Below are 12,964 nucleotides of genomic sequence, written 5' to 3'. Positions count from 1 at the left end.
AACACGAAGAAGAGATGTACAAGTTTTGTAAGAATAGAATGGAAGACGTGCTCAGGATCATACGATCCGACCAATACAGCGCCGGTGCCAACACTGTCACTTACACCAACACCGACCTTTCCCACGCTATTAATGAACACTTCAGATCTCGCCTAGCGAGTGCGGGAATCATGATCACCAGGAACCAACAACCAGCTTCAGTCTCGACATGCACACCCACGGCCCCTGTCATACCCCCCTTCCTTCAACATATCATAATGTCCCATAACATGGAGGAAGACGGAGTCAGGAGGATGACCACGACTCCCCGCAATAGTCCTCCCATCCCTACCACCAGTAGGAGCAACAGCAGCGGCAACCACCCCTACCTTCGTACCCAAGGAGGAGGTATATATGGGAGCCATAGTAGTCACCACACCCCGGCCCCTTCCCGTGACAACAACGTGGCCGACACCGCTACAGTGGCGGCAACAGCCGCGGAGGTTGCTACACCGTCAACAAACAACAGCGGAAGGAACGTGAGACGACGTATCAGCTTAACAGAATACGGGATTTCGAGGACAAGACTCTTGTTCGAAGAAGTTGTCGATGTCATACGGAGACAGAACGATGAGAGGGACGCAAGGCGCAAAGGACAACAACGGAACGATAGGTGCGTGTCCCCCACGCACTGGAGAGAGCTGTTGGCGGCCGCTATTGCGGTGAACAGTAGCTTCACCTCTGAGTCCAACAACAACAACCACCCCGACCTACGAGGCATCGCCACGGCCATTCACTACACACTACCGACGTACGAAGATCTGTTTGGCGATTGTAGGAACTTCGCTTATCTCTCGCAGAGAGGAAGAGAGGACAACTTCCAGATAAACTCTGCCCGGTTTGACAGGGCCTTGCGACTCGACAGCATGATGAACTACAACTGCGTGCCTTGGGAAGACCTGGCCTCGTTTGAAACGAACAAGCTGCATTGGATCCTGGATTATGTCTACGGTGTATTGATCCTGGGGATGGGGCCCTTCAACCCTCGCTCCTTCTGCGAGGAAATGGGCAACCTAGTGTCTGATGCCTTGAACGACACAACGGGTGGAGAGGCGCTACGTAACAACTCCTGGACACGAATAATCCTGGCGGATATACTCACTAGGTTCTTCTTCTCGGTGGTCATGAATGCGTACCGAAGCAACGCTATTTATTGGATGAGGGGGTACATCGACGACGCCGACGTTGGCACCGTCGAGCGCGAATCAGTCATCGCCATGGAGGACAGGTGGAACCGACTGTACAATGAACAGAACGAGTGGCGAGGGCGGATCAAGTTGATGAAGACAAGTCTAATATCACGTGCGCACTCTCACTGCGGGGTCTGCAAGACCGGTGCATACGCTCTCGTTGACTTGGTGATTGCCGTTTGCAACACAATAATTTAAGCCAGCCACATATATCAAAGTCAAGAAGGCCCCCTGGATGATATATAATTACTATTAGAATCGGCCCGTTGGCCATATACGCACCAATCTCCATTGTTTTTACGTTTGACCATTGCTTTAATGTACAAGACATGTGATTTTTCTTTGAGGGAAGTTCGTTTTTGTTCTCCCTCTGTGTGTGTTTAACTTTGACTAAGGCCTAAACTGTTATCAACTATGTTAATTATTAATTATCAATAATTTTCATGCATAAAAATAAATGACTGATATCTCATAACCGAACAAATAAAGGATTTGTAGCTTCTACTCAATGTTTTTTTTTATGATCCATAGTGCATGGTGTGCAGTGGCATGAGTGATATGTAACAGTGTGTTTTATTTATTATGTGAGGAAGGAGGCTGTAACTCCTCCACCACGGTTTGCATTGTTCGTCATGATGTCAAGGATGACTCAAACAGCAAAAAGGTAATCAGAAGCAATACTTTAATTACACATGCTAAATACAGTAGTACATTTAGACATTAACTTAGCACATTACCTTACAGTTGCGAGTAGGTAGCGTGGGCGAGCGAATGAGCGACGGGTGAGAGGGACCCTCCTTGGACATCAACGACGATGGGTTAAACGACGGTGACGGCTGAACTCAGGAGAGGATGGGCTTGATGGCGTACTTGATATCCCCGCGACAGATTGGACACTGGGTGAGGGCAAGGGCACAGGATGAGCAGGTAACCATGTGGGTGCAGGGTAGGAACACCATGTCCAGCTCGGCGTTCATGCACACCTTGCACATGTCCTTCAGGTCCAACCCTTCTTCCACCGCATGGTCTTGGGGCTTCCCAGTGCCGGCTGAATCACCACTCGATGGAAGGAGCTTCACCGCCGTGGGAGAAGAGGAGGACGTGGGAGCAGCGTTGAGGACTTCCTGAGTGGAGGTGATGGGGGAAGATTCAGTTATGGGCTCCTCTGTGCTGGATGATGAGGTTGGACTATGTTGAGATGAACCAGTTGAGGAGGAGAGGGAGGAAGATATTTCATCACCCGCGCTGGTGTTTGTGGTGGGGGTAAGTGAGCTAGATGATAATGAAATGTGTGATTCATGAGCAGACTGCAGCGCTTGCATCTTGGCTCCTTGTTGTGATGCTGCCTCAAACTCCAGACTCCTTGCTGGTGATGACGTGAGGGTGAGGCGACTCTCCTCCTCCATGTACTGCAGGACAGCTTCAATGCAAGCTTCTAGGTTGAAGAATGGAAGACCAGTAATTTCCAGCTTCCTCCGCAGGGCTGGTCGAACCTTGTTTGTTGGGAAGCCCATCCCTAGCATTGCATCGATGATATCAAGCTCCATTAGCGAGTCCAGCTCCCTCTCTGATGGTGGACCAGAATTGGAAGGTGGTGGTTGTGATCGCAGGTACGGTGGCTTCTCTCGTCTCACCCTGTCAATAAATTCCTGCCCCTTCTTGACCAGGACGAATTTACACTCCGGGTACCACCTTGCATGCTCTTCCCATGGATCATCTTCCTTCTCCCAGTTCCGAAGACCATTGTCACAGTAGAAGCAGCGCACATGGTCACTCAGCCCACAATAGGAGAAACCAGCCTCAGCCAGTTCCTTTGGGGTCTGCTTTACCCCGTCAGGCCACCCCATGAAGCTCTTCGCGCGACTTTCTAGGGAGATGAAGTCTTTCCTCTTGGGTCCAGTATGTGGCGGTAAACCAAGTCCCGAATAATTCTTCGGGGTTCTGCATTCAGGATAAGACTCGGACATGTGTCGCCTTCCCGATCCACACATATCCATGCTCGGCGGGAGGACAAGGGTAGCGTAAGGGCTCGGAGTGATGCCTAATATGATGTTGCTTTGGGCCATGGGTATATTGCCCACTGGATGACCCCGGATGAATGGGCACCGGGGGAAATGGCGCTTGTGTTCCTCTCGTGGGGAATCTCCCTGCTCCCATACCCCCACGATGCCACTGCAGAAGAAACAGGCACAGTGATCCTCGGTCCTTAGATAGTAGAATCCATCCTTGGCTAAATCCTCTGGTTTCAGCCACGCCACAGGCCAGTCGATGAAGGTTTCCAGTCTCTCTTTCTCGAACCGCAAACTGTCGTAGGAGATGAACTTCTTGATGGGGTGGCCGGCCATTCTGCCTGGGTTGTTGTGGTCTTGAAAGGTATTGTTTATCTGGTGAATCTCCCCCGGAAGCTGAGATGCATTATGTTGTCTGCTGTCTGTTATTAACGCACTCGGGATTCGCGTTTACATATATTTCCTTTTACAATGTTTTGTTATTTATTAGACTCTTTGTTCAGACACAACTGAAGATAGCTTAGAAAATAGTGTTAATGTCCAAGGGTCCCTCTCAAGGGTCGCTCATTCGCTCGCTGACCATGACACACCAGTTCTTGTAGTCGCGGATGCACTTGTGCGCAGGTCTGTGATCATAACTTTAAGAGAGAGGAGTAATTATATCAACGTGCCTGGTTGAGAGTTGAAAATGAATGACCTTTAGGGAGATGATCCATTTGCTGTTATCTTTGCTGCATCGCAAAGCACGGTTTTGCTGGGGTCATGTTGAAGATTCGAATTCGCACGGGCGTATGTTACCATACAAAGGCGAGTCTAGGCTCCTCTCCTGCTGTTATCTCACTCCCATTATCTGACAGCCCACTCACTCTCCCACCACGCAGACATGTTGCCTCTTAGCATCGACAACTCGGACCTCTCGAATTGTTTTTTTTTTCATTTTTATTCCAGATCGAATAGCTAGACACTAGCGTTCCACGAGAGCGTGCGCGCAGGCACATCTGACCAATTGGCCGTCCACAGTGGCAGAAACTCGTATGTATCCCTTTAGTTGTTTCCATGCCAAGATATGTCTGAGGTAGGAAATTGTTATTTATCATATGTCCTCTATATGACCTTTAAAAATATGTGGTGGTGGTAAATGGTGGTGGTGGTGGTGGTGGTGTCCAAGGGTCCCTCTCACACGCCGCTCATTCCCTCGCTCACACTACCTACACCTACACACCCGGTCCTCTCGAAAATTTTTTTTTTTTCAAATCGAATAGCTAGACACTAGCTTATCGCGAGAGCGTGCGCGCAGGCACATCTGACCAATTGGCCGTCCACTATAGCACATTGACTTTTTAGCTAGTTAATCGTATCCCTTTAGTTGTTTTCGTGCCAAGATCGTGTCTGAGGTAGGAAATTGTTATTTATCATATGACCTCTATATGACCTCTAAAAATATGCGGTGGTGGTAAATGGTGGTGGTGGTGGTGGTGGTGTCCAAGGGTCCCTCTCACACGCCGCTCATTCCCTCGCTCACACTACCTACACCTACACACCCGGTCCTCTCGAAAAATAAAAATATTTTTTTTCAAATCGAATAGCTAGACACTAGCTTATCGCGAGAGCGTGCGCGCAGGCACATCTGACCAATTGGCCGTCCACTATAGCACATTGACTTTTTAGCTAGTTAATCGTATCCCTTTAGTTGTTTTCGTGCCAAGATCGTGTCTGAGGTAGGAAATAGTTATTTATCATATAACCTCTATATGACCTCTAAAAATATGCGGTGGTGGTAGGTGGTGGTGGTGGTGGTGGTGGTGTCCAAGGGTCCCTCTCACACGCCGCTCATTCCCTCGCTCACACTACCTTCACCTACCCACCCGGTCCTCTCGAAAATTTTTTTTTTTTCAAATCGAATAGCTAGACACTAGCTTATCGCGAGAGCGTGCGTGCAGGCACATCTGACCAATTGGCCGTCCACTATAGCACATTGACTTTTGAGCTAGATAATCGTATCCCTTTAGTTGTTTCCGTGCCAAGATCGTGTCTGAGATAGGAAATTGTTCTTTATCATATGACCTCTATATGACCTCTAAAAATATGCGGTGGTGGTAGGTGGTGGTGGAGGTGTCCAAGGGTCCCTCTCACACGCCGCTCATTCCCTCGCTAACACTACCTACACCTACACACCCGGTCCTCTCGAAAAATTTTTTTTTCAAATCGAATAGCTAGACACTAGCGTATCGCGAGAGCGTGCGCGCAGGCACATTTGACCAATTGGCCGTCCACTATAGCACATTAACTTTTTAACTAGATAATCGTATCCCTTTAGTTGTTTTCGTGCCAAGATCGTGTCTGAGGTAGGAAATTATTATTTATCATATGACCTCTATATGACCTCTAAAAATATGCAGTGGTGGTAAATGGTGGTGGTGGTGGTGGTGGTGCCCAAGGGTCCCTCTCACACGCCGCTCATTCCCTCGCTAACACTACCTACACCTACACACCCGGTTCTCTCGAATAAAAAAAAATATTTTTTTTTCAAATCGAATAGCTAGACAATAGCGTATCGCGAGAGCGTGCGCGCAGGCACATCTGACCAATTGGCCGTCCACTTTGGCACATTGACTTTTTAACTAGATAATCGTATCCCTTTAGTTGTTTTCGTGCCAAGATCGTGTCTGAGGTAGGAAATTATTATTTATCATATGACCTCTATATGACCTCTAAAAATATGCGGTGGTGGTAGGTGGTGGTGGTGGTGTCCAAGGGTCCCTCTCACACGACGCTCATTCCCTCGCTAACATTACCTACACCTACACACCCGGTCCTCTCGAATAAAAATTTTTTTTTTCAAATCGAATAGCTAGACACTAGCGTATCGCGAGAGCGTGCTTTATTCGACTCTTTGTTCATACACAGGTTAAGCACTTGATGTATGTGTGTATACAGATTGTCTTTATATGAAATAACCACCCGGCTTCGCCGACCCTGGCTGCGCCAAGGGTGCTTGGCCTTCGGCAAAGTGCGCTCTGCGCCCAGGGCTCCGCCCAGTTATAATAACTATTATCTATTGTATTAATAAAACTCATAATTAAGCTCTACATATTTTATTATACATAACATATCGTAACATTTTACAGTTTCCTTTTTTTTAGTTGGCGATCTTGTTGTAAAATCTCCTCGTCGCTGCTAGACAAAATCTTGTACAACATTTGCATATAATGTTCTTGATTATTCTTTAGTTTCTATACGTTTGACGTTCTTATATGCCATATCCAGGTAGCACCCGTCTCCCGAGAATGCTGTTAGAACCTCCTTCGCCTTCCTCTTCCTATACCAAACGTAGGCCTGCGCCTCGTAGGTGGTTGTATGTGAAGTATCAAATTAGTGTGTAGTACTTATATTTCCTTTTATCATAGAAATTTAGTAATAGTTCTAGAAATTTTATTGCTGATAGGAAGGATTAGAAAAAAACTACTTTTATTATTATTATTAAGTTTTTTTATGCACTTGTTTATTAAGGTAATGTAGAAACGAGATAATTAATCTTTTATGTACAGAGAACAGAGATTTTAGAAGTAACAATTGTATTACAAATGTATAGTTTTAACAATTATGATGGACCATATTTTTAATATAAAGTATTGTATCAATGTAATGTTGCTGTGGTCAATAAACTATCTATCTATCTATCTATCTATCTATATGTAGGTGTAGGTAGTGTGAGCGAGGGAATGTGAGAGGGACCCTTGGACACCACCACCACCACCACCACCACCGGAGGGGGTTTGCGAGCCCTTCCTCTTCGTCGGCGTCGCTATTGTCACCGTCGCCTCCAAAAGGCGATGGCAGAGGTGATGGAGGCGGATTACATTGCAGAAAATATATCAGTAGAACTGTATAGCATTTCCTTTTCATATCAAAATAAGAAATGCTGAACTCTCTATCGCCATTGCCTTCAATATTTTACACATCATACCTCACCACAACCTTAACAAGTGTGCAAAGGTACAATGAAATCTGTCGAGTAGTTACCGAGAAATAAAAATATTCATAAAAAAATAACTATTTTCTTATTAATTTAAAGTCTCAGGTACTATTCACCCAAATAAACTGAAGCTTTGCATGGGTAATGTGGCTGTCGTTACTAAGCAGTAGTTAATAAATAACACCTATAATCTTTTTAATAAGGGGTAAAAAAAGGAACACTTAAAATGTTTGCTCATTAAAGATTTTTCGAGGTGCAGTAAGAAGCCTTATTGTATCCGTAATATGCGTACAAAGTTTCATTACAATCGATAGAATAGTTTCTGAGAAATAAAAAATTCATGTTTATTGGTGGTGAGAGGCATTTGGCTATAATTTTTGCAGCGCGCAAGGAAGCGGCCGTCAAGTCACCGGGAGCGCGGTCCAATAATGGGTTACTAATACTGAACAAAAACCCCTTGAAATCGTCTGTTATGCCATCATTTAGGCCCTCATATCTTCGTCAAAAGGTTAAGGAGGTTGTTTCAATACTCTATCTCTCTGTTAAATTTTAATGGTACTTTAGCATGATGCAATCACCTGACAGCAATCACACTTATGAGAAGGGGTTGGAAACTATCTAGATATAACATATGTGCAAGTGTCACCCAAATCCAATCATCCAAAAAAAAGTTATAAAAGAAAATAAAAAAAAATTATCATTAGTATGGATCTCAATAATCTACGGGATGTACACGTAAGGGAGGGAAAGGGTCAATACCAGCCAGCCGCACTATGACAGCGAGGCAGGCAGGCAGGCAGGCAGGCAAGCAAGCAAGTGCGACGACGGGTGGTTGCTGCTGCTGCTGCTGCTGCTATGAAATCCGTCGGCGACGCATGCGATACAACCGTCGCCGACGGCCAGCCACAGCCGCACTATGACAGCGAGGCAGGCAGGCAGGCAGGCAGGCAAGCAAGTGCGACGACGGGTGGTTGCTGGTGCTGCTGCTGCTGCTATGAAATCCGTCGTCGACGCATGCGATACAACCGTCGCCGACGGCCAGCCACAGCCGCACTATGACAGCGAGGTAGGCAGGCAGGCAGGCAAGTCTCAGATACTATTCACCCAAATAAACTGAAACTTTGCATGGGTAATGTGGCTGTCGTTACTAAGCAGTAGTTAATAAATAACACCTATAATCTTTTTAATAAGGGGTAAAAAAAAGGAACACTTAAAAATATTGCTCATTAAAGATTTTTCGAGGTGCAGTAAGAAGCCTTATTGTATCCGTAATATGCGTACAAAGTTTCTGAAATCGTGTTTAACCCTATATTCAAGCCTTCATATCTTCCTAACTATGTTAAAAAAATTGACATAATTGGCATCGATCGATAGAACTTTCTCCATTGTACAACATTACTTTTATACATAATTACTCTAGAGTTGATAATTTCGCTGAAATTTTGTGACAAAAAAACAACCCCAAAACACCCTCCCCCTCAAATCGTCCGTTAGGTCATTGTTTAGGCCCTCTTATCTTGGCAAAAATGTTAAGGAGGTTGACGGGAATCAATGCATTCGATTTTATCTCTTCCGGTCTCAAACTTTACTTATATACGTTATTACGCTACAAATAACAGTTTCGCTGAAAATCTTGTATGAAAATGAATTTTTCTTTTTTTTTGCTCTTATTTTATTGGTGTGAAGTCGTGTTTACCCTATATTCAAGCCTTCATATCTTCTTAACTATGTTAATAAGATTGACGTAATTGGCATCCACTGATAGAACTTTCTCCATTGTACAACCTTACTTTTATACGTAATTACTCTAGAATTAATAATTTCGATTCAATTTGGTGACAAAAAAAAAAAACTTGAAATCGTCTGTTATGCCATCATTTAAGCCCTCGTATCTTCGTCAAAGGGTTAAGGAGGTTGTTTCAATACTCTATCTCTCTGTTAAATTTTAATGGTACTTTAGCATGATGCAATCACCTGACAGCAATCACACTTATGAGAAGTGGTTGGAAACGATCTAGAAATAACTTATGTGCAAGTGTCACCCAAATCCAATCATCCAAAAAAAAGTTATAAAAGAAAATTAAAAAAAATTATCATTAGTATGGATCTCAATAATCTACGGGATGTACACGTAAGGGAGGGCACTATGACAGCGAGGCAGGCAAGCAAGCAAGAGCGACGGGTGCACTATGACACTAGGACCTCTATATGACCTCTAAAAATATGCGGTGGTGGTAGGTGGTGGTGGTGGTGGTGGTGTCCAAGGGTCCCTCTCAAACGCCGCTCATTTCCTCGCTAACACTACCTACACCTACACACCCGATCCTCTCGAATAAAAAATTTTTTTCAAATCGAATAGCTAGACACTAGCGTATCGCGAGAGCGTGCGCGCAGGCACATCTGACCAATTGGCCGTCCACTAAAGCACATTGACTTTTTAGCTAGATAATCGTATCCCTTTAGTTGTTTTCGTGCCAAGATCGTGTCTGAGGTAGGAAATTGTTATTTATCATATGACCTCTATATGACCTCTAAAAATATGCGGTGATGGTTTTTAATGGTACTTTAGCATGATGCAATCACCTGACAGCAATCACACTTATGAGAAGGGGTTGGAAACGATCTAGAAATAACCTATGTGCAAGTGTCACCCAAATCCAATCATCCAAAAAAAAGTTATAGAAGAAAATAAAAAAAAATTATCATTAGTATGGATCTCAATAATCTACGGGATGTACACGTAAGGGAGGGCACTATGACAGCGAGGCAGGCAAGCAAGCAAGAGCGACGACGGTTTGCTGCTGCTACTAAGAAATCCGTTGTCGACGACGCATGCGATACAACCGTCGACCACGGCCAGCCGGCCGGCCGCACTATGACAGCGAGGCAGGCAGGCAGGCAGGCAAGCAAGCAAGAGCGACGACGGGTTGCTGCTGCTGCTATGAAATCCGTGGTCGACGCATGCGATACAACCGTAGACCACGGCCAGCTGCACTATGACACTAGGACCTCTATATGACCTCTAAAAATATGCGGTGGTGGTAGGTGGTGGTGGTGGTGGTGGTGTCCAAGGCTCCCTCTCACACGCCTCTCATTCTCTCGCTCACACTTCCTACACCTACACACCCGGTCCTCTCGAATGAAAAATTTTTTTTTTCAAATCGAATAGCTAGACACTAGCGTTTCGCGAGAGCGTGCGCGCAGGCACATCTGACCAATTGGCCGTCCACTATGGCACATTGACTTTTTAGCTAGATAATCGTATCCCTTTAGTTGTTTTTGTGCCAAGATCGTGTCTGAGGTAGGAAATAGTTATTTATCATATGACCTCTATATGACCTCTAAAACTATGTGGTGGTGGTGGTGGTGTCCAAGGGTTCCTCTCACACGCCTCTCATTCCCTCGCTCACACTTCCTACACCAACACACCCGGTCCTCTCGAATAAAAAATTTTTTTTCAAATCGAATAGCTAGACACTAGCGTTTCGCGAGAGCGTGCGCGCAGTCACATCTGACCAATTGGCCGTCCACTATAGCACATTGACTTTTTAGCTAGATAATCGTATCCCTTTAGTTGTTTTTGTGACAAGATCGTGTCTGAGGTAGGAAATTGTTATTTATCATATGACCTCTATATGACCTCTAAAAATATGTGGTGGTGGTAGGTGGTGGTGGTGGTGGTGGTGTCCAAGGGTCCCTCTCACTCGTCGCTCATGCACACTACCTACACCTACTCACTCGGTCTTCTCGAATTTTTTTCGTAATCATATGACCACAATCGTGCGACGGGTTGCTGCTGCTGCTATGAAAACCGTGGTCGACGCATGCGATACAACCGTCGACCACGGCCAGCCAGCCGCACTATGACAGCGAGGCAGGCAGGCAGGCAGGCAAGCAAGAGCGACGACGGGTTGCTGCTGCTACTAAGAAATCCGTCGTCGACGACGCATGCGATACAACCGTAGACAACGGCCAGCCGGCCGGCCGCACTATGACAGCGAGGCAGGCAGGCAGGCAGGCAAGTCTCAGATACTATTCACCCAAATAAACTGAAACTTTGCATGGGTAATGTGGCTGTCGTTACTAAGCAGTAGTTAATAAATAACACTTATAATCTTTTTAATAAGGGTAAAAAAGGAACACTTAAAAATATTGCTCATTAAAGATTTTCGAGGTGCAGTAAGAAGCCTTATTGTATCCGTAATATGCGTACAAAGTTTCTGAAATCGTGTTTAACCCTATATTCAAGCCTTCATATCTTCCTAACTATGTTAAAAAGATTGACATAATTGGCATCGATCGATAGAACTTTCTCCATTGTACAACATTACTTTTATACATAATTACTCTAGAGTTGATAATTTCGCTGAAATTTTGTGACAAAAAAAAAACAACCCCAAAACACCCTCCCCCTCAAATCGTCCGTTAGGTCATTGTTTAGGCCCTCTTATCTTGGCAAAAAATGTTAAGGAGGTTGACGGGAATCAATGCATTCGATTTTATCTCTTCCGGTCTCAAACTTTACTTATATACGTTATTACGCTACAAATAACAGTTTCGCTGAAAATCTTGTATGAAAATGAATTTTTCTTTTTTTTTTGCTCTTATTTTATTGGTGTGAAGTCGTGTTTACCCTATATTCAAGCCTTCATATCTTCTTAACTATGTTAATAAGATTGACGTAATTGGCATCCACTGATAGAACTTTCTCCATTGTACAACCTTACTTTTATACGTAATTACTCTAGAATTAATAATTTCGATTCAATTTGGTGACAAAAATAAAAAAAAACTTGAAATCGTCTGTTATGCCATCATTTAAGCCCTCGTATCTTCGTCAAAGGGTTAAGGAGGTTGTTTCAATACTCTATCTCTCTGTTAAATTTTAATGGTACTTTAGCATGATGCAATCACCTGACAGCAATCACACTTATGAGAAGTGGTTGGAAACGATCTAGAAATAACTTATGTGCAAGTGTCACCCAAATCCAATCATCCAAAAAAAAGTTATAAAAGAAAATTAAAAAAAATTATCATTAGTATGGATCTCAATAATCTACGGGATGTACACGTAAGGGAGGGCACTATGACAGCGAGGCAGGCAAGCAAGCAAGAGCGACGGGGTGCACTATGACACTAGGACCTCTATATGACCTCTAAAAATATGCGGTGGTGGTAGGTGGTGGTGGTGGTGGTGGTGTCCAAGGGTCCCTCTCAAACGCCGCTCATTTCCTCGCTAACACTACCTACACCTACACACCCGATCCTCTCGAATAAAAAAAATTTTTTTTTCAAATCGAATAGCTAGACACTAGCGTATCGCGAGAGCGTGCGCGCAGGCACATCTGACCAATTGGCCGTCCACTAAAGCACATTGACTTTTTAGCTAGATAATCGTATCCCTTTAGTTGTTTTCGTGCCAAGATCGTGTCTGAGGTAGGAAATTGTTATTTATCATATGACCTCTATATGACCTCTAAAAATATGCGGTGATGGTTTTTAATGGTACTTTAGCATGATGCAATCACCTGACAGCAATCACACTTATGAGAAGTGGTTGGAAACGATCTAGAAATAACTTATGTGCAAGTGTCACCCAAATCCAATCATCCAAAAAAAAGTTATAGAAGAAAATAAAAAAAAATTATCATTAGTATGGATCTCAATAATCTACGGGATGTACACGTAAGGGAGGGCACTATGACAGCGAGGCAGGCAGGCAAGCAAGAGCGACGACGGTTTGCTGCTGC

The 12,964-nt window shown here is 44.4% G+C and overlaps 1 protein-coding gene across 1 annotated transcript; it reads right to left on the bottom strand.

The window, feature by feature from the left end:
- Positions 1-2,071: 2,071 nt before the first annotated feature.
- On the bottom strand, positions 2,072-3,574 carry LOC123500619 (putative inhibitor of apoptosis). Its single transcript, XM_045249281.1, has one exon. It carries the CDS (start codon positions 3,572-3,574, stop codon positions 2,072-2,074), a length of 1,503 nt encoding a protein of 500 aa, XP_045105216.1.
- Positions 3,575-12,964: the final 9,390 nt, after the last annotated feature.

The sequence above is a fragment of the Portunus trituberculatus genome, unplaced genomic scaffold, assembly GCF_017591435.1.
Source record: "Portunus trituberculatus isolate SZX2019 unplaced genomic scaffold, ASM1759143v1 PGA_scaffold_448__1_contigs__length_240817, whole genome shotgun sequence".
Taxonomy (NCBI): domain Eukaryota; kingdom Metazoa; phylum Arthropoda; class Malacostraca; order Decapoda; family Portunidae; genus Portunus; species Portunus trituberculatus.
Note: the sequence above shows the minus strand (reverse complement) of the source record. Positions and strands in the feature narration are given on the sequence as shown.